The sequence below is a fragment of the Chelonoidis abingdonii genome, chromosome 3, assembly GCF_003597395.2.
Source record: "Chelonoidis abingdonii isolate Lonesome George chromosome 3, CheloAbing_2.0, whole genome shotgun sequence".
Classification (NCBI taxonomy): Eukaryota; Metazoa; Chordata; order Testudines; family Testudinidae; genus Chelonoidis; species Chelonoidis abingdonii.
In genome coordinates, this window is record NC_133771.1 from 88465931 (window position 1) to 88483957 (window position 18027).

General features: G+C 43.0%; 1 protein-coding gene across 5 annotated transcripts; it reads left to right on the top strand.

Moving 5' to 3' along the window:
* The first annotated feature begins 769 nt into the window (after nt 1-769).
* GTF3C6 (general transcription factor IIIC subunit 6) lies at nt 770-12772 on the top strand. 5 transcript variants are annotated; one of them, XM_032762513.2, is made up of 6 exons: nt 770-1108; nt 6675-6755; nt 9020-9083; nt 9242-9286; nt 9408-9521; nt 12088-12772. In XM_032762513.2, the coding sequence occupies exons 1-6, from the start codon at nt 1070-1072 to the stop codon at nt 12390-12392; spliced, it is 648 nt and encodes a 215-aa protein (XP_032618404.1). In that variant the 5' UTR covers nt 770-1069; the 3' UTR covers nt 12393-12772. The 5 variants fall into 5 exon arrangements, with proteins under 5 accessions (XP_032618404.1, XP_032618420.1, XP_074919986.1 ...); XM_032762529.2 differs by having other exon boundaries at nt 770-1030; XM_075063885.1 differs by having other exon boundaries at nt 1023-1108; nt 6681-6755.
* The last annotated feature ends 5255 nt before the right edge of the window (nt 12773-18027 follow it).

Sequence of the window (18027 nt, forward strand, 5' to 3'; positions counted from 1 at the left end):
AAAATGAGGCTCTCTGGCTGTAAACCCCTGGTGAGCTCCAGTCCCGTAGCTGCTTCTACAGCACGCGTATGCAACCAGCACTAGTGCTGAAGGCACCATACAAGCTCATTTTCAGTGGCACTCACGCTGCCCGGGTCCTGGCCACTGGTCCAGCGGGCTCTGCATTTTAATTTAATTTTAAATGAAGCGTCTTAAACATTTTAAAAACCTTACTTACTTTACATACAACAGTAGTTTAGTTACATATTATAGACTTATAGAAAGAGAACATCTAAAAACTTTAAATTTATTACTGGCACGCAAAACCTTAAATGAGAGTGAATAAATCAAGACTCAGCACAGCACTTCTGAAAGGCTGCTGACTCTTCTTCTAGACTAACCCAGCTCGCAAGGCCCCTGGCCAGGAGCAGAGGTAGGAGGCTACTAGAAGTTCTCAAGAGACATGAGCTGTGTGTCTAAATGACTAGGGATACAAGGCTGGGCAGCAGTGGGCCTGCAGACATATCACGTAAGCTCACTGGGCACAAGTGTGCTGAGGTCTGGGATGGCCCCCTGGACCTCCGGGAGGCAGCTCACAGCCTAGGACCAGTCCCCCAGTAAGCCTGTGTCTCCGGCTGTACCCCTGCTGCGGAGAAAGCCCTGGGGCCACATCACCCTGATGCCGGCTGACCGCCCCGCCCTCTCACCTGCCGGCTCACGCCCCCCCGCACTCCCTCCCTCCCACCACCGCTCGCTTGGCAGCCAAGAACTCCCCTCTCCTGCCGCCCGGGACTGCCAAGCGCTACCCAGGGCCAGTTCGGCCTAGTAGAAGCTAGGAGACGCTTGGACTCTCCCCACAGGCGACCCTGGGGCCGGATGAAACCTCCAGCAAACCGCCTCCCCCGCCCTGCGAGCTGCAGCCCGTTCCCTGCCCTCGCAAGTGGCTGGAGCAGGACTTCGCTGCTCCGAGCCTCCCGCCGCGGAGGATCAGACCTGAGCCTTTGGGGGCGGGACCTTCCCGCATCTAAGATGGCGGCGGCTGGGCCACGTGGTGCGCGCTGAGCTTCTGGCTCGCGGCGGGGTGCAGGACATGGCGGCGGTGGCGGGAGCTGAGGAGGAGGAGGAGGAGGTGGGTACGAGTCCCCAACAACGGCGCAGGTATCAGGTGTCTGCGTCTGTGCTCAGGCTCCTCGCTGCTGCCTGGCCTGATGAGTGGCGGCGGTGTTTGGCTGCCCCTGCTGCCGGGAGCTCACGTCGGGCAGCCCGAGGCTGCGGGCCCCGGCGCTTCCTCTCCTTGCTGCACCTTGTACAGCACCAGAGCCCCGGGCGGGGCTGGCCCCGGAGGGTGTTTGGCCAGGCGGGAAGCGAGGCTGGGCACGGCGGGACAGTGAGATGTCAATGACAGAGGGTGAGCGGGAGCCCTCACTCCTATTTTCCCGCAATATTTACACCAGATTGGGCATCAGCGCTGCCTGCTTCCCCGCACAGCCCTGCGGCTGTGCCCCTACCCTAGGGCAAGGCGGCAGTCATGCTCCCCGCGCTTCAGTCTTTGCTTTCTCTGGCCTGGCCTGCAGAGCGTATTGGAATCGAGACTGAACGCTGCTGGGAGCAGATGTGGTGATCGCAGACATGCTGCTGTGTGAAATGAATAGCGAGATAGTACATTGCTTTGATGTCATTCTGCCTCTTCCCTCTTGGGTTAGCTGGTACAAAGCTGGGCATGGTTGAGCCTGCTGCAAACTCACTGCTACTACCTGTTACTTCTGGGGAAATTCTATGCCACTGCATGTGTGCAGAATTAATTTTCCCCACAGATTTCTTTCAGGGAAAGAGAAGCTGCAAGAGCAGCCAGGCCACTCCCTAGTAACACAGGGACATTGTTTCAGTTACCTGGAGCAGCTGGCAGAGAGGTAAAGCACTGCAGGCATGGGAACACCCCAGCCAGTGGCTCCTACCCTGAGCCAGGATCAGCTGCTAGTCCTGTCTGGGCTGGAGGCAGGAGAGGATGGGACTTCCTCTTCTTCTGCAAGGAGTGGCTGAGGCTATGTCAGACCCACCCCCAGAAACCTCCCCTAGCTGTAAGAAGCTCAGCATCCTCCCCCCATCACTCCTCAGCTGTGGGGGGAGGGGCCACTGTATGGGGAGCTGTTTGCCCATCCACCCAACCCCTGTGCATCCAGACCTCCCATATCCAGACACATGTAGTACATCCAGAATTCCCTTAGCCCTCCATACCCGAACCCCACCCCAGTGAACCTCAGTCCCTACATCTGGAGTCCACCTGGACCCAGACCCTTTGCCTCCGGACATCTGCACCTAGACCACTGTCCACTAAGCTGCAGGGCATCAGGGTGGGGGGTTGAGTGCAGGCATCACCCTGAACCCCCACATTCAGACCCCCACACCACTGACTCCCAACTAGCTGCACCCAGACCCCCACACCTCCAGCATCCTGAGACCCCCCCCCCCACCAAGACCCCTTCACTGAGTCCCAGCCACCTTCACCTCAAAGCCCCTGTAGAGTCCTGTTGCCCCTACACCTGGAAACACCCCACCTCCAAACGAGCCTCTGTGCATCCAGATTCTCCCATACCTGGACCCCTCACTGAGCTGCCTGCACCCAGATTGTCCCACACACAACCCTCTCACCCCACACCTGGATCCCCTCACGCTGAGCTCCTCCACACTTGGATCCTGCCTGTCCCACAACTGGTGCACCTGGCACAGAAGAGCAGGGCCCTAGCGTGTTTCTGGGGCAGACCTGGTCTTGTGCTGTGTCAGGGTCAGATGTAGCCTCACTGCTGAGTCCATGTCCTGGGAGTGTGGATGCTGCAGGTGATCTTCCAGCTTCGTGCAGCCAATGGCTTGTGCTCCCCACTGCCATGCTGGAGCCTCTGCATTTATTTATTAACAAATAAAACTTACAGAATTTTAAAATATTATGCACAGAATTTTTATTTTTTTGGTGCAGAGTGCCCTCAGGAATAACCTATGGATCTGCTACCTTGTCTGTTAGCACAGACTCATAGAAATGTTGGGCTGGAAGGGACCTCGAGAGGTCATCTAGTCCAGCGGTTGTCAACCAGGGGTCTGTGAGCCCTTTCAAGGGAGCCGTGGAGCCCTGCAGCTGTAGCCCCGATCCCTGGTGTCTCATTGGTTTCCCCCACAGGGCTGAAGCTGGGAGGCGTGGGGCTGAATCCCGGAGCCCTGGTACTCCCGGTGCGGCAGAAGCCCTGAGCCCATGGGCAGAGTTGGGGACATGGAGGCATTATTCCCCTCCCCCCAAAAAAACCTGCAGCACAAGAGCACAGCAGCCCTGGGGCAGCTCCCCTCCCTGGCCAGGTCGGAGGCAGGAAGCTGGAGCCACGCAGTGTGGGGCAGCTGCTGCTGCTCTCGCTGGTGCCATGGAGCAGGCAGGGGCAGCATTCCCTCCTCTCCTTCTGATTCCCCAGGTTGAAGCTGCTCCTCAGCTCCCAGCCCCTTTTGCTCCTGCAGAGGCAGCCGGTAAGAGCCCACCCAGGTGGGGAGACCTAGCTCCATGGCTGGCAGACCTTTCCGGGAACAGGGATCGTAGGGGAGTCCTCACAGCGCACAGACCTTAATACTCCTCTCACTACACCCTGAGCTACCCCCTGTCTGCACACCGCCCCTAGCACCCCTCTCCCTGCACTGAGCTATCCCCCTGCCTACACACAGTTGCAGCCAGCCCTCTCTCTGTACCCTAAGCTATCCCCTCCCTGCACCCAGCCCCTAGCCACCCCCTGTGTGCATAGGCATTGACTTCCCCTCTTCCCGGTGGGTGCTCGACCCTGCCCCTGCACTGCCCTCACCCTGCCCCCATTTCACCCCTACCCCAAAGTCCCTGCCCCCTTCCTGCCCCCTGCCCCGTCTCTTCTCCTCCTCCTCTTCCCTGAGCATGCTCTGTCCCCACTCCTCCCCCTCCCTCCTGGAAAGTCCTAAATACGTCAAGCATGTTAGGCGGCAGGGTGGCGGGAAGCGCTGGGAGGGAGGGAGAGGAGCGGGGATGCATTGCATGTTGGGGGTGGAGAAGGGAGCTTGGAGGGGGGAGCTTGGCTACTGGTGGGTGCAGAGCACCCAGTAATTTTTCCCTGTGGGTGCTCCAGCCCCAGAGCACCCATGGACTCAGCACCTATGCCTATGTGCACACAGCACCAGCTATACCCTCCCTGCATCTTGAGCTACACTGTCTGCACACAGCCCCTAGCTACTCCCTCCCTGCACCCTAAGCTGTTTTCAAACTTTTTGAGCTAAGCCCTACACCTTTGAATTATAGTTTTTGGTTGTCTGTTCCCCTCCCCCCCAAACCAGACAGGCTGGGTGGCCTGCTGAGATGAGTCAAGTGGTGGAGGTGGCACTCCCTCACTGTTCCCCAATAGAAGTCAAACTACGCGTATGCCCAAGGCCTGTGCCCTGAGACCTCCCCTGCCACTGCTGGGCCGTGAAGTTTTATAGCATGTCAAGGGGGGCCTCAGAAAGAAAAATGTTGAGAACCCATGATCTAGTCCAGCCTCAGTGCTGAGATAGGATCAAGTAAACCTAGACCTTCCCTCACAGATGTTTATCTAACCTTTTCTTAAAAGCCTCTGCTGATGGGGATTTCACAGCCTCCTTTGAAAGCCTATTCTAGAAGTTAACTAGTCTTGTCATTAGAAAGTTTTTCCTACTAGCTAACCTACATCTCGTTTGCTGCTGATTAAGCCCATTATTTCTTACCTTACCTTAAGTGGACATGGAGAACAATCCATCACTGTCCTCTTGTAACCGCCCTTTGCATATTAGAAGACTGTTATCAGGATTCCCCACCCTTCTTTTTTCTAGAGTAAACATGCTCAGGTTTTTTTAACCTTTCCTCATAGGTCAAGTTTTCTAAACCTTTTAGATGGTTGTTGCTTTCACCTTGACTCTCTCCAGTTTATCCACATCTTTGTTAAAGTGTGGTGCCCAGAACTGGATACAATACTCCAGCTGAGGCCAGGTCACTAGTGCCAAGTAGAAAGGGACAGTTATCTCCTGTCCCTCTCAGGTGAAACTCCTGTTAATACACCTCAGAATATTAGCCTTTTTTGCAACTGCGACACGTAGTTGGCTCTCATTCAGTTTGTGATCCATTGTAATCCCGAAACCATTTTCAGCAGTACTACTATTATTTCCCATTTTGTAGTTGTGCATTTGATTTTTCGTTCCTAAGTGCAGTACTTTTCACTTGTCTTTATTTAATTTCATCTTACTGATTTCAGACTAATTCTGCAATTTGTCAAGGTAATTTTGAATTCTCATCCTAGCCTAGCCCATTCTCCAAAGTGATTGCAAGCCCTCCCAGCTTGGTGTCATCTGCAAATTTTATAAGCATACTTTTGATGTTTACAAATGGTAACATTTTATAGCATAGAGCAGCAAGCCTTTGAGGCCCTAGAAGAATGCAGGTTATGACAGAGGCTTTTATAATGTGGACACCAGTCAGCTAGGAAGTGGACTGACACCAGTTCATTTCACACAGGATACTGGAACTGGTGTTATTTGTATTACGATAATACCTAGAGTGCACAACTGAGATCCCAACTGTGGTAGGCACTGTACAAACGTGCAAGATGGTCCCTCCCCCAAAAAGCTTACACAAGATACTCCAAGAGTGGAAGGGGGAAACCGAGGTACAGAGAGGCGAAATGACTGCCCAAGGTCACAGAAAGTTAGTGGTGGAGAGCGAAGCAGAACTCAAGTCTCCCAAGTCCATTTGGTACTTTATCCATTACACTGCATTGCCTCTCCAATGGGGTCATGTTTTAAAAATCTTCCAGTTATAACAAAGTTGGTTTTTATTTGAGATGTTTATTTTTGTGATAGTAGAGAACTGTGATGGCAAAGCCAGATTGTTACATGTAGACAACTGAAACTGGAAAAAATACTTTATTATATTGGAGGAAGAACTTTGAAAATAATACTGATACTGTTACATCATTTTACCTTAACCTTTAAAAAAAAGTCTAATAGCTACTCATAAGCTGTAAAATCAAACTTGCAATATTTCCTTTGCCACACTTTTAAAATTAAATTGTGTGTTCAGTGATCATTATTGTAAGATTGATCATGAAAATTGGGCATCTATCTTTTATCTTCAGGATCAGTCAACACCATTTTCTCCTCCTATACTCCCTGTCCCCTCAAAGTAAGGAATTATAAGAACAAATTAAATGGAAAGGCAACACACTGTAAACAGATAGAAGGGAAACAAATTAAACTTTATAATTAACCAATAAAATTCACTGCTACAGTATATAATGTTGAAGCAGTGTAAGATTTAATTAAAAATATGAATAAGTATAATATGTGCTGTTATACAAGCTAGCATAAAATTATAAGGGCTGTCAGTCTTTATTCTTCCAGATACAAACTGAACACTATCTGAGGTCGAATACAAACAACCTTCAAATTCAGTTGCAGTTTTGGTGACATGGACAGAATGTATACTAGTTGGATATTATTTTGCTCTGGTATAGCAATGTCTTTGTGGTGTTTTGCAAACAAAAAATATAGGTCAAATTTTGATTCTACAGTCCTAGTTTTGAGGCTGGTCTGTTTTAATAGCAAAGTAATAGACATATTTGTGTTCATGTTAAAGTTCATTTATTTAGTGTTCTAAATATATGATGTATGAGCTTTATACGTTTATTTTGCAGGAGCAGCTGGTCATGGTGGAATTATCTGGAATTATTGATTCAGACTTCCTAGAAAAATGTGAAAACAAATGCAAGATTTTGGTGAGTTTGACTCAACATATTAGCAAAGAGGCAAGTTTTTATTTTCGTGAACTAGAAGAAATTTTAGGGCCTCATTGAACTCAGTGGGCTTTGGATCAAATCCTTAGTGCAGAAATATGCAGACTATATGGGCGATAAGCTGCCCGTGGTCTGTGCACAGCTCAATTAACATTAGTGGACAATATGAATGCATATCAAAAGTTCCCTCTGGCCTGTGAATATCCTCTTATGCAAAATTTAGGGTAAAACTTCCAAAAACACCCAAGTGACTTAAGAGCCTAATTCAGAGGTGGGTAAGGCTTGTGAGTCACTTATGCCCAGACTCATAAAGGGATTTAGAGGTTGAACTCCTAACCTTTGCATGTGTAGCCACCCAGTGGAATCCACAAAGTACAGGTTAGGTACGTAGGTTCCCTATAAAATTCATGGAGGGAGAGATGCCTAAGAATAGGGGGAGGGATAGCTCAGTGGTTTGAGCATTGGCCTGGTAAACCCAGGGTTGTGAGTTCAATCCTTGAGGGGGCCATTTGGGGATGGGTCCTGCTTTGAGCAGGGGGTTGGACTAGATGATCTGTTGAGGTCCTTTCCAACCCTAATAATCTGAATGGGATCTACACAAACCAGCACACTTGGTGGGGACCTCCCTAAACTAGCTAGTGTGAGATGCTTAGGAAAGGGGTGTTTCCTACAAACTGAGGATTATGATTCTGTATGAAGAATAAGCAGGAAGAGCCAATAACCTGTTAGATTATAAATCTTGTCCCTATGCCCTGTATAGTTGGAAGTGCTCAGAGCCAGCACAACTTATGAGGTTCTGTTGCAGAAGGGAGGACAGGATTTTGGAACCTCATGCAAGGGTCACGACCTCTATGCTGCAAGGCTGTGTTCAGTGGGGACTTCCAGCATCCCTGGATGCAACTGGGCTTTGGGAAGGCATATACTCAGTAGATCCTCTGGCTGTTTCTGCCCTCCCCCTTCAAACCATGCCTCCTCAGGCCCCAACCCAAAAAAAACACACTCTCAAAATGAATGCACAGGAACCACAGAAGTTATTGTAAACCTGAAGTTGCATTAATGGCAATGAAATAGATTTTGTACTGAACTGCAGCCAGAATAAGGATTTCTTCCACCCTCTTGTCCACACACAAATCCCCCAGCATGCAGCCCGGAAACTAGATAAAGGTTTTGTCCCTTAGAGAATAATTTGTTTTCCATGCAAGTAAACTTAGTAATATAAAACTCTTGAGTTAAAATACTGTTTTCCCTGAGGCAATTACATAAAGTACTTTTTAAAAGCTGTAAATAAATAGAAGATTGAATATAGGTTAGTTTATGCTCCTTTGGACTTCTGGCAACTGCCTCTTGCCTCTACATGCTATAGCCTTTTCCAGGTCAAAGACTTTTTAAAAGGATTCAGTCAGTGGGACACCATCAACTGAAAAATAGTGTTTGTTTTACAATCATGTACCAAGTATAATTAATATAACATCTAAAGTTACTATGATTGAAAGAAGTTGTCACCCCAAAATATTTGTTTGTTTACTTTATTTCACAGCATTTTGTGTTTAGTCAGGTTCACTATTTTGTTTGTATAGTCACTTCCCTCTTGATTGTGAGACACACTCACAGAAATGAGAGGAAAACAACACTTCAAAAATAGGGGAAAGTGATTGTAAAACCACAAAAACTCGTAGAAGGAAACAGAAGCAGGACTAGTGCTGGAAACCACTTTTAACTCACTTTTAGAAATTTACGTGATGTTAAGTTGACGGTGTCCCTTCATTTTCAGAGATCTGCTGGTTGCATATAAATAATAGTTTCCTGTCACTGCTGTTGGACTGGTAATGTGTCTGCGTGCTGTTTACGTGTTTGTGTACTATGCAACCTTTTTTTCTCCTGCACACCTTTCTCATTTGCTTACCTAATTGTCCGAGATATACTGTATATCTGTTTCATCTAAATCTCACAGTTTAGGAAGATTTTGAGTCTATAAACTGAAAATAAAGTTTCCTTTGCATATGAGATTAGTATAGTGACAAAAATAAACAGTGTGATAGAATAGACTTGATTTACTATTGCTAGTTCGCATTCCATGTTGCTTTTTTGTCTTGTACTGCATATACCATTTCAGGGATTCTGTATATAATGTTGGCTTTACTGTACTTGTCATACCAGTTTACTAGTTGTTTTCTCTAGTCTTGGTGCCTTGCCTTGACTAGCTGAAGCATGACTTCAATGTAATTTCTGTCTATCCTTGTTCATAGGGAATAGACACAGAGAGGCCCATTTTGCAAGTGGACAGATATGTCTTTGCTGGGGAATATGAAGGTAGGAGAAGATTATATGGATGAAACCTCTCATTTTCAATGTGACATGCAGGACCCAGTCATGAGAGATACTGATCCAGCACTCAGCTTTTTGAAGTACTGGGCCCTTGGCAAATAACCTCTGTTATTTCTCAGCTAAATGTCCTTTGTTCTCCATAGATACCCTTGGAACCTGTGTGGTGTTTGAAGAAAATGCAGAGCATGGTAAGTGATACATCTTGTATGTTCTGGCTTGTAACTGAGCTGAAGCTGTAAGGTTCAGGTAATTTTCATGTTTCAGATGATGTGGATGTTCACTAAAATGAATCAATTAATTTATTTATAGTGGACGCAGAAGGAAACCAAAAACTACAGCTGAAATACAAGTGCCACACGGTGAAGAAGCTGAATATGACACGGACGCTTCTGACTGAAAAGAAGGAAGGAGAAGAGAGCGTAGGTTAGTGCACCTGGTCTTATATGTGGGAAGATGTGAGATCATACTAGGACTAAATCTTATCTTTGATACCAGGCTGGAGACAGAAATTAGTTTGATCATTTAGTGCCAGTAAGCATCCAGGGCATTAAAGGATACAAGCTTTCCATTCTTAAACAACAGATGATATATAAACAAATTAACTGAACTAAAAATTAATTATAGCTATTTGTAAATCTTCCTGTGATTTTGGCCAAACTACATTCCATTTTGATGTGCATTCTGTAGGCAAATTAAGTTCTGGTGCACTTGCTTCAATGGTGTTGGACCATTTCACAATAAGATTAAATTTTGCCTTTTATCTTTAGGCCGGAAGTCAATGCTGTTTCTGTATTTAGATATTTACAGCAATACTGTCCTTAGCAATGTCTTATTCCCAATTGTTCCTGCTATATTGCTCATACACAGGGTTAAGAATAAAGAGCCATTTTATGCTAAATTTATACATATTTAGCTGGAAGATTACATTTTATGGTATTAAAAAATCATCTTGTGAGCGATCTAGATGTGAAGATCTGATCACAGATGGGGGATGACTTTTACCCATAAGATGTAACATTTCCTCTCCCTACCTAATACTACCTATTGATTTATTAAGAAATCATTCATTTTAAAAGTTAGTGTAATATAGTTGTTTAATTAAAACAAAGCCACTGTAGGAAATGTTCTAATTGAATTCTCAAGCTTCCTCACAAGCAATTCGGTGCTTGCACGTGATAAACACTTAGTACTCATGCATTCGCCACTTGACACATTTTGATTACTGTATTGAGAATGTGTGACTTCTGAAGAGCATACGTACATGAGGGAAGAAATACGAGTCCCATTAATAATCTGTATTTGCAGTACTTGTTTTTAATAAACTGGTCTACAGACCTGCTGTACTACTTGTCATTAGTAGTCATTCTTAGACATTCTCAGATGCCATGTTTCATCAAAAGTTATTTGGTATTCTAAACTTAAATTAACAAATCTTCATTCTGCATCAGTAAAATATATTCTCAGCATCTTGAATCATATGGAAACAGTTTTGGAACTTGCATAGGTGCTGTGTGGCACCTAGATACAACAGTGTTGGCACAGTACAAAATAAACACCAAAGAATGGTAAACTAATGTCTGTGTGATCCACTATTTCGCTGGTATTATAAATAATTGGAAAACCAACCTTTGAATTGAAAGGATTTCCCCCTCCCGGTATTTATAGTGCAAGTGGGATTTTCTGTCGTCATAAATGCACTAATTCTAAGATAAATAGGAATTGGAAAAGGATTATCCTGCTAAAGAATAGTTTTTAGTTATTCCAGACACACTTAGACATAGTTAACCAAGACACAGCCCTAACTTTCAGGGAACCTTCAACAACCATAAAAACTAGTGGCCTCAACTCCTGAATGTATGGTGGGACTCAGCCCAAAGATAAAGATCTATATTCTTGAAAAATGTTATTCCCATCCCAGTCATTCTTTTGGATTAGGCAAGGAAATGTTGACCTTTACAACTTTGTACCATTTATTTTTATGTATCACTGTTGTGGAAGAATGGAAAGCTGTTAGATGAACAAACAGAACCAGCATGAGAGACACACACACAACTCAAATGCCAGTAAATCAACAGACGGCATCCCCATTAAGGGAGAAATACCATCCCCATTAAGCAGCCCTCATTGCTTTGATGTACTGTTGGTTTTAATCTCTTGGAGTGTACTGTAATTGAGTGGTCCCATTTGTGACAGCAATAGGTACCATAAAAATTCATATAGTACCAAATTTTAAAAATATAATGGGCTTAGCTGGTGGTTTTACACAGCACATGGGAGACCATATTTCAATTCTTGATATCTTTGTAAGTCGAAAATACTCAGGAGTCAGCAGTAGTAGCTGGTGTGTTGGAGGTGGACAGGTATTGGGTCATCTAATAGGAAACACTGGCTGATATGAAGAAGCAGTGGAGCCAAGGGTTTATTGGGGGCCCTGCTCAGCTAGGAGAACAATAGTTCTGATATGTAGCTCTCAAATGCAAAACAAATGAAAATGGCTGATTAGAAATCATCTATATGATGGGGATTCTGAAGACCCTCCCTCAGTTCTTAGAAAAATTGTTATACTGGAAACATAAACCAGTATAAGCAAGCAAACAAACCTTCTACCCCTCAGAGTTTTATGCTGTATTGCTTCAGGACAGTGAAAATTAAGCTGCTGTTTGTCTTAACTACGAATTTTTCTCCTCACTTCAGCATATGAGGATCATAGTGAAAACAGCAGCAGGAAGTAAGGACATTTGGGAGGGATTTTGCTGTCTCCAGTTTGGAAAACGGGTCACAGACAGTTTCCTTTCCTTCTATCAAGTCTTTTTGTAACAGAAGCTTGCGGCATACACCACCTCATACATAATGATGGTTTTCCTCAAACATAACATTACCTTTGTTGCATATTTCTAGTTATTTTTTGAGGCCAAAACAATAAACTCGTGAAACTAAGAAAATATATCGTCTTGCTGTTAAAATCTCTCCTCTTTTTTTTTCTGACCAGGTGGTGTAGAGTGGTTACAGATTAAAGACAAAGATTTCTCATACAGCAGACCTAATATGATTTGTAGTTTTCTGCACCAAAAGGAAGATTCTGAGGAAGCAGCTCAGGCCCAGGACAAATTGGCAGACAAGTTGGAGGGAGAGGTCAATGACAAAGGGAACTCTGACCTAAATTACGAACTGGAGAAGCAAAATAGCATGGAAATGGATGACTCAACACCTCTCGTTGATAGCCCTGCCTCTGAAGCAGAGAACTCTCCTTCAGGAAGTGCCCATGACATTACTGTAGCTGATGCTCCTAGGTGATGTCAAGTCTGCAGCATCCAGAAGTGAGGATTAATGGAGTTAGTTAATATTATGAACCAAATTTTTAAAGTCACCTCAACTTGACCTCCACTTTATGTGAGTAATTAATAGTGAGTGCAAAACTGCACTCACAAATTTGGAAGCCATTTTAAGGTCTTGAACGTGAAGATTTTAGTATCTGTCTCTGTGTTAAATATACATGCATTTCAAGCTAGCATCTTTATTTACCTCTGAGTTGAAGACCAGGAACAAATGACTAAATGAGGAGACACCATTAAAAAAACTCTGATGCATTGCACATCCATGAATATCAGTAAAAGTAAATATTTTCTTTGTAAGATATCTGTTGCAAAATAAAGCCTTGATATTTTCAGTTATAATTTCAGCTTGGGGTTTCATGTCGTTACAAGGGTGACCAGATGTCCTGATGTTTGGGGCTTTTTCTTATATAGACTCCTATTACCCCCACCCCCTGTCCCGATTTTCACACTTGCTATCTGGTCACCCTAGTCCTTACCCATGTGGACATTCCTTTCAGGAAATGCTATACAAGTGACCGATTTGGTAAGATTGGTAGGCACCATATGAAACACATCTGAGTTGTTTTTGATAGCCTATTTCTTTCCTCCCTCCACTCCATATGGTCCCCAATATGAGACCACTTCTGGTCAGGATGTTTCAATCAATTGAAGTCTGCGAGTGATATAGGGTTTTAATCTTGCGCTGACAACAGAAGGCGAAACTTATTCTTTACTTAATTTTATTGTAACATCTCATTGAGTTTACTAGAACTTCACTTAACCCTGTTTTGTCCAGCTTGCACCTGTCATTCATTGATATAGACTTGACTTTATATATAGTATTGCTAAAGGGACACTAGTTAGTTTCAAAACCTCCAAGTTGAAAATTAAAAAAAACAAACTTTAAACCATGTTGTGAATATTTTTGAAATAATTCCTTTAAAAACACTTTCAGGGGTTGGTTGGTTTTTTTTTTTTTGCTCCCTATTTGACTAACCATTATAATGCAGGTTTCTTCCTTGCATACTGTTTGTTTGGGGGAAATAGTGAAACTGACATTTCATAGCATGTTATGTACAAAGTAAACATTGCATTGTTTTGCCAACTTGTTTCAGACAGTCATAGTAATCTTAGATGTTTTTAACTATAATAAGTACAACATTTTCAAACAAAAATGTGACTTTCGCACTGACTCTTTATTCTCTAAATTAGTGTGTGTTCTCTATGGAAAACTGTTGTGGAACAGAGAGAAGCAATGTGGCATTTGTGGTGTCCTCCGTTCTCCGCTAGGCCATTGTGCTCACCTTTCTGTTGTTTTCAGTGTTTAAAGTAACAGCACAAAACAGATTTTTCATTTCTAAATGTTATATAGATATGACATTGGTCATTTTGGCTGCTGCACGGTGGAAATATTGGTGGAAGGTGAACAAGGGATAGGATGGAGAAGTGAGTAAGGGTAGCTGGCCCAGTATTAGAGATACAGGGCCAGATCTTCATCTGGTGTAATTGGAGTAGCTCCATTGACTTCTTCAATCCCAACCTAGAGTAACTAACAAAAATATTTGTGTCCTGGAATAAATTTATTGTGGAGTTTCTAAATTAGCATTTAGAAAGGTGTTAATCGATTGCCAAGTAGCTGAAGTTACAACAGGATCACAATTCTAATCTAGACATACTTGGTATTTCTTCCCAGAGCATTTCCACTGGGAAAATTGGGCCCTCTAAGAGACTGTCTAAATACACACATTGCCCTGGTTTAAATTACATTGTATTGATTAAACTAATGCAATTTCTATATGTGGAGACTCTCTTATGTAGGTTTAAAACAAGTTTTTGGTTTGGCTTGCACCTCAGTATGCTTACCAACACAAGGTAAATGATATAAACCAGGTTTAAATGGCGATAAATATCCAAACACACAATAGCACTGGTTTAACTGAGTATAAAATTACATCTTTAGTTAACCTCTGTATGTAGACCAGGTCTAAATCTCCACTGGCAACAGCAAGAAAATGCAGCTCTACCAGTGATAGCAAGAGAACTTTTGCCCTTTCTACACTACAGCTTCCAATATTTCCTAGTGTTAGGCAAGCTTTATGATACTGTTCTTCTGCTGTGAGAACCAGAAAGCATAGATTAATAGTTTTTTAAACATAATTTGGTCTAGTGATCACTACACGTGAAGTACTCAAGGACAAATTCAGATATAAATCAGAGTTAGCAATGAAGTTTTGGCTACAAGGGAAAACATAAAAGGAAAAAAACAGTTCATCTTGTTCCCAAGTAACATGGCTCATGGTAGAAATATAACTTTTTGCTTACATTTAAGATAAACTGTTTTCAATAGTAGTCTCTTAGCATAGCATCCTCCACTTTCTTTTGTTCTCAGCTTTGGTATAAACACATTTTTATGGTCTACTAGCAAATGTTTTTGATTAGGCATAAATGTGTCTGTGATGAAGAAAGAGGAGTCAAGGTTTTCAAATATTTCCAGGCTCTGCTCTTCCCCCATAGTATTCTCTAATCACTTTCTTAATAGGATTATGTTATGCTACAATTCCTACTGTATGTAGACAAAGATGTATGTCAGAATACATTATGTTTACCAATAAAATAGGTATTTATTCCTAACACGAGCACAGCTATGTAATAATCTAGTCATTATGAAATGTAGGTTGAGTAATTCATCCCCAACTTTCTGAGTACAGCCCAGAGGCTGGGATAGCCAGTCAAATGGGACCTTATTTCCTTATTCACCAACGCCACTGTCTGTTCTTCAATGGGGAAGTAACAATTAGGTCTAGTCGTTTTTATTCCTCTTTCTGAATTCCTTCCAACTTATGGACTTAGATCTAGCTAGCACGGAGGGCTTTAGGGGGAAGCCCTTTAGGGGGAAGCTGTTATTCCTCTGTTCTGGGCTAACTCTGGATGCAGACCCAAAAATGTATAAGTTTATCTGCAAAGCATTATGCCAGCCCAACTTCTGTCTGAATTGTTACTTGTTCTCAGGGGTAGATGTGCTGTAACTGTTGCAATGGGAGCCTCTGCCTTGCACTGGGACAGCTAGCAGGTTTGGGCCATGATTTAAAATGACAGCTGCACCTCCTGCCATGGAGACCTAGTTGATGTGCTATATGTGGCATCAGAAAATGCCTCCGTGTCAGATTTTGTTAGTGGCAGCAAAATCTGACACTGAGTATGTATCATGTATTAGTTCCTCATCAAAAGATGCTTTCTTTTCTTCTTATGCACAATATTGATGCTATTAAAATGGGCTTCCTTTCACCTTTCCTCATCCCTCCTTTATTTCAGAAGGGTACAAACAGTTTAAAACATGGAGATAATTTCGCAAATGTGATACGTTTGAATTAATTTGTTAATATATCTTTACCATAAACATTTTTGTTTTTCTACATGTAAAAATACTGACCTTATCATAACGATTATTAAACTTCAAGATTGGGTACTTTATTTTGATATAATTTTAAATGTTCATTTTTATTATTCAATACACTATTGCAGCAGTACACGCTCCTTAATGTCTAAGGCTTGTCTACATAAATATTAAGTTATTAAATCTATTATTTTGGGTGACATTTGACATACCTTGAAAGCTATTAAGAAGTTATATAATTGTTAAAAAAATAGTATTATTTTTAAATAATAAAGGTTTTCTTGAGGAAAAACCTAATTAAATAAAAATCTGAACTTTATAGATCACACATCTACATAGGGCGAGAACAATCACAAATGAATAGTCAGATTAGATGGACCAAAACATTTAGGGTCTAATCTAGCCTAAGGGGATCCACCTTTGTCTTGAAGGACTGGGATCTAAATGTTTTTGTTAATCTTGGCAAATTGACGAATCCTTTTGAGGGCTCTATAGGGGGAGGGCATTTGTGCTCGCACACATTCTCTCTCTTTCTCTGTCTCTCACACACACACACACACACAATGTTGTTAAGAGAACTTTTCTGTGCTCTATGCGGCACCCATCAGCGTCCTCTACTCAGCTGTTGACAGGCTATTGATTTGCGATTTTGATTTTTTGTTTCCTCTAAATTGACGGGATTCTTTAAAACCCTCAAACCATGTAAGTAAATGTAATAGAACGTTAAACTGTATCATACGGTTCAGCCAATAGGTGGCGATGTGTGTCATACCGTACCTGAGCATACAATAGCTATACCTCTCAGCAGTGGCTGCACATTAAAAGGATCGTATAGTGAACACATCTGGTGTATATCTGAGAAGGAAGCTCTGTAGCCAGTCCATATCTGGTACAGAAGCCTAGCCTACTAGTAGCAGTCCTGCAGTCTACATGTACAAGGAGTACATTATACAGTGTCAGAAGTCAAGGTAGCCCAACTGATGCCAAAGAAGGCAGAAACAGAAGGAAAACAGCAATGAAGGTTGCAAAGAGAAGGAACAAAGCAACAAAGGTTGCAAGTTTTAAAACATGCTGCCCTTCAGTGCTTCAGGGAACTTCAACTTTGATATGTCTTCAGAATGGACAGATTGGAAGCAGTATTTTACAAAATTTTGCATTGCTACAAAACTGCACTAGAAAACTGGAGATTTTTAGGAATCTTCTTTATTTTATGCTGTGGGGAAGCAAGCAATACATATCTTTAAATCTTTTGCCTTTACTGAAGACAGTCACAAAGAGGACTATGAAATGGCTCTGACTGTTTGATGCATACTTTATACCTCAAGAAATGTGATTTATGAAAAAACATGTTTTTACCAGTGAATTCAAGAACCAAAAGAAAATAAGAGCTCTTTATATGAGCTCTTTTATAAGAGCTCTACATCCTTTGGCTAACACTGTGATTTTTGGGACTGCAAAACATGAAAATATCAGATGCAGGATTGTTATTTGGGTAACAGACGAAAGCCTCTCATAGCAACTACAGTTAAAAATCTCTTCACACCTATCCAGATAGCAAAGTTGTCTGTGTGCTGCTGGCTGGCCAGATGCCAGCTCTTGCCCAGACTGCAAGCTTTTGTTAAGAACTGACAGACTGATAGCTGGAGAACAGACAAGTTCCACCTGTATGTTAGTTTTGCTCAAAATAGGTATTAGTCCTATAAGAATCTATTTAGTGTTCAGACTCTATGAAATGCTTGTAAGTTGCTGCATGCATTAATCTCACTTGTAATGCCAGAATTCCATGCTATCAGACAATATGTTAATTTATAACGTTTAAAATGTTTGCTCTGACCTTGTGAACGCACGCAAGGGAATTGCCACAACCTCATGCACCATCCAGAAGGAAAATTAGGTGGGCCATTAAGGAATATCACAATACTAAGGATTAATTAATGACCCTAATGCACCAGGAAAATGTTACCTGCAAGGAAGTTCAGCCTGTGGGCTTGGAAACTGAATGAGGGAAATAAAACAAAGCCACAGGAAAATTTTCCATCTTTTTGACTGTTTGAACTCTGAAGGGCCAGAGAGTCTAAACAGAGGCCAGAGAACCTCAGGGGCTGCCTCCTGGATCTGCCCTGAAAGACATTTTGAATTGACAGATCGGTACAACTCTGTCACTCTTAGGATTTAGAAAACTCTGGGTATATGTTTGCTTGCTTTAACCTTTAAATAACTC

Coding starts and splice junctions, on each gene's coding strand:
- GTF3C6 (XM_032762513.2), top strand. CDS start 1,070: ATGGCGGCGGTGGCGGGAGCTGAGGAGGAGGAGGAGGAG. Junction 1,109..6,674: donor CTGAGGAGGAGGAGGAGGAG/GTGGGTACGAGT, acceptor TTTATTTTGCAG/GAGCAGCTGGTCATGGTGGA. Junction 9,522..12,087: donor GGAAGGAGAAGAGAGCGTAG/GTTAGTGCACCT, acceptor TTTTCTGACCAG/GTGGTGTAGAGTGGTTACAG.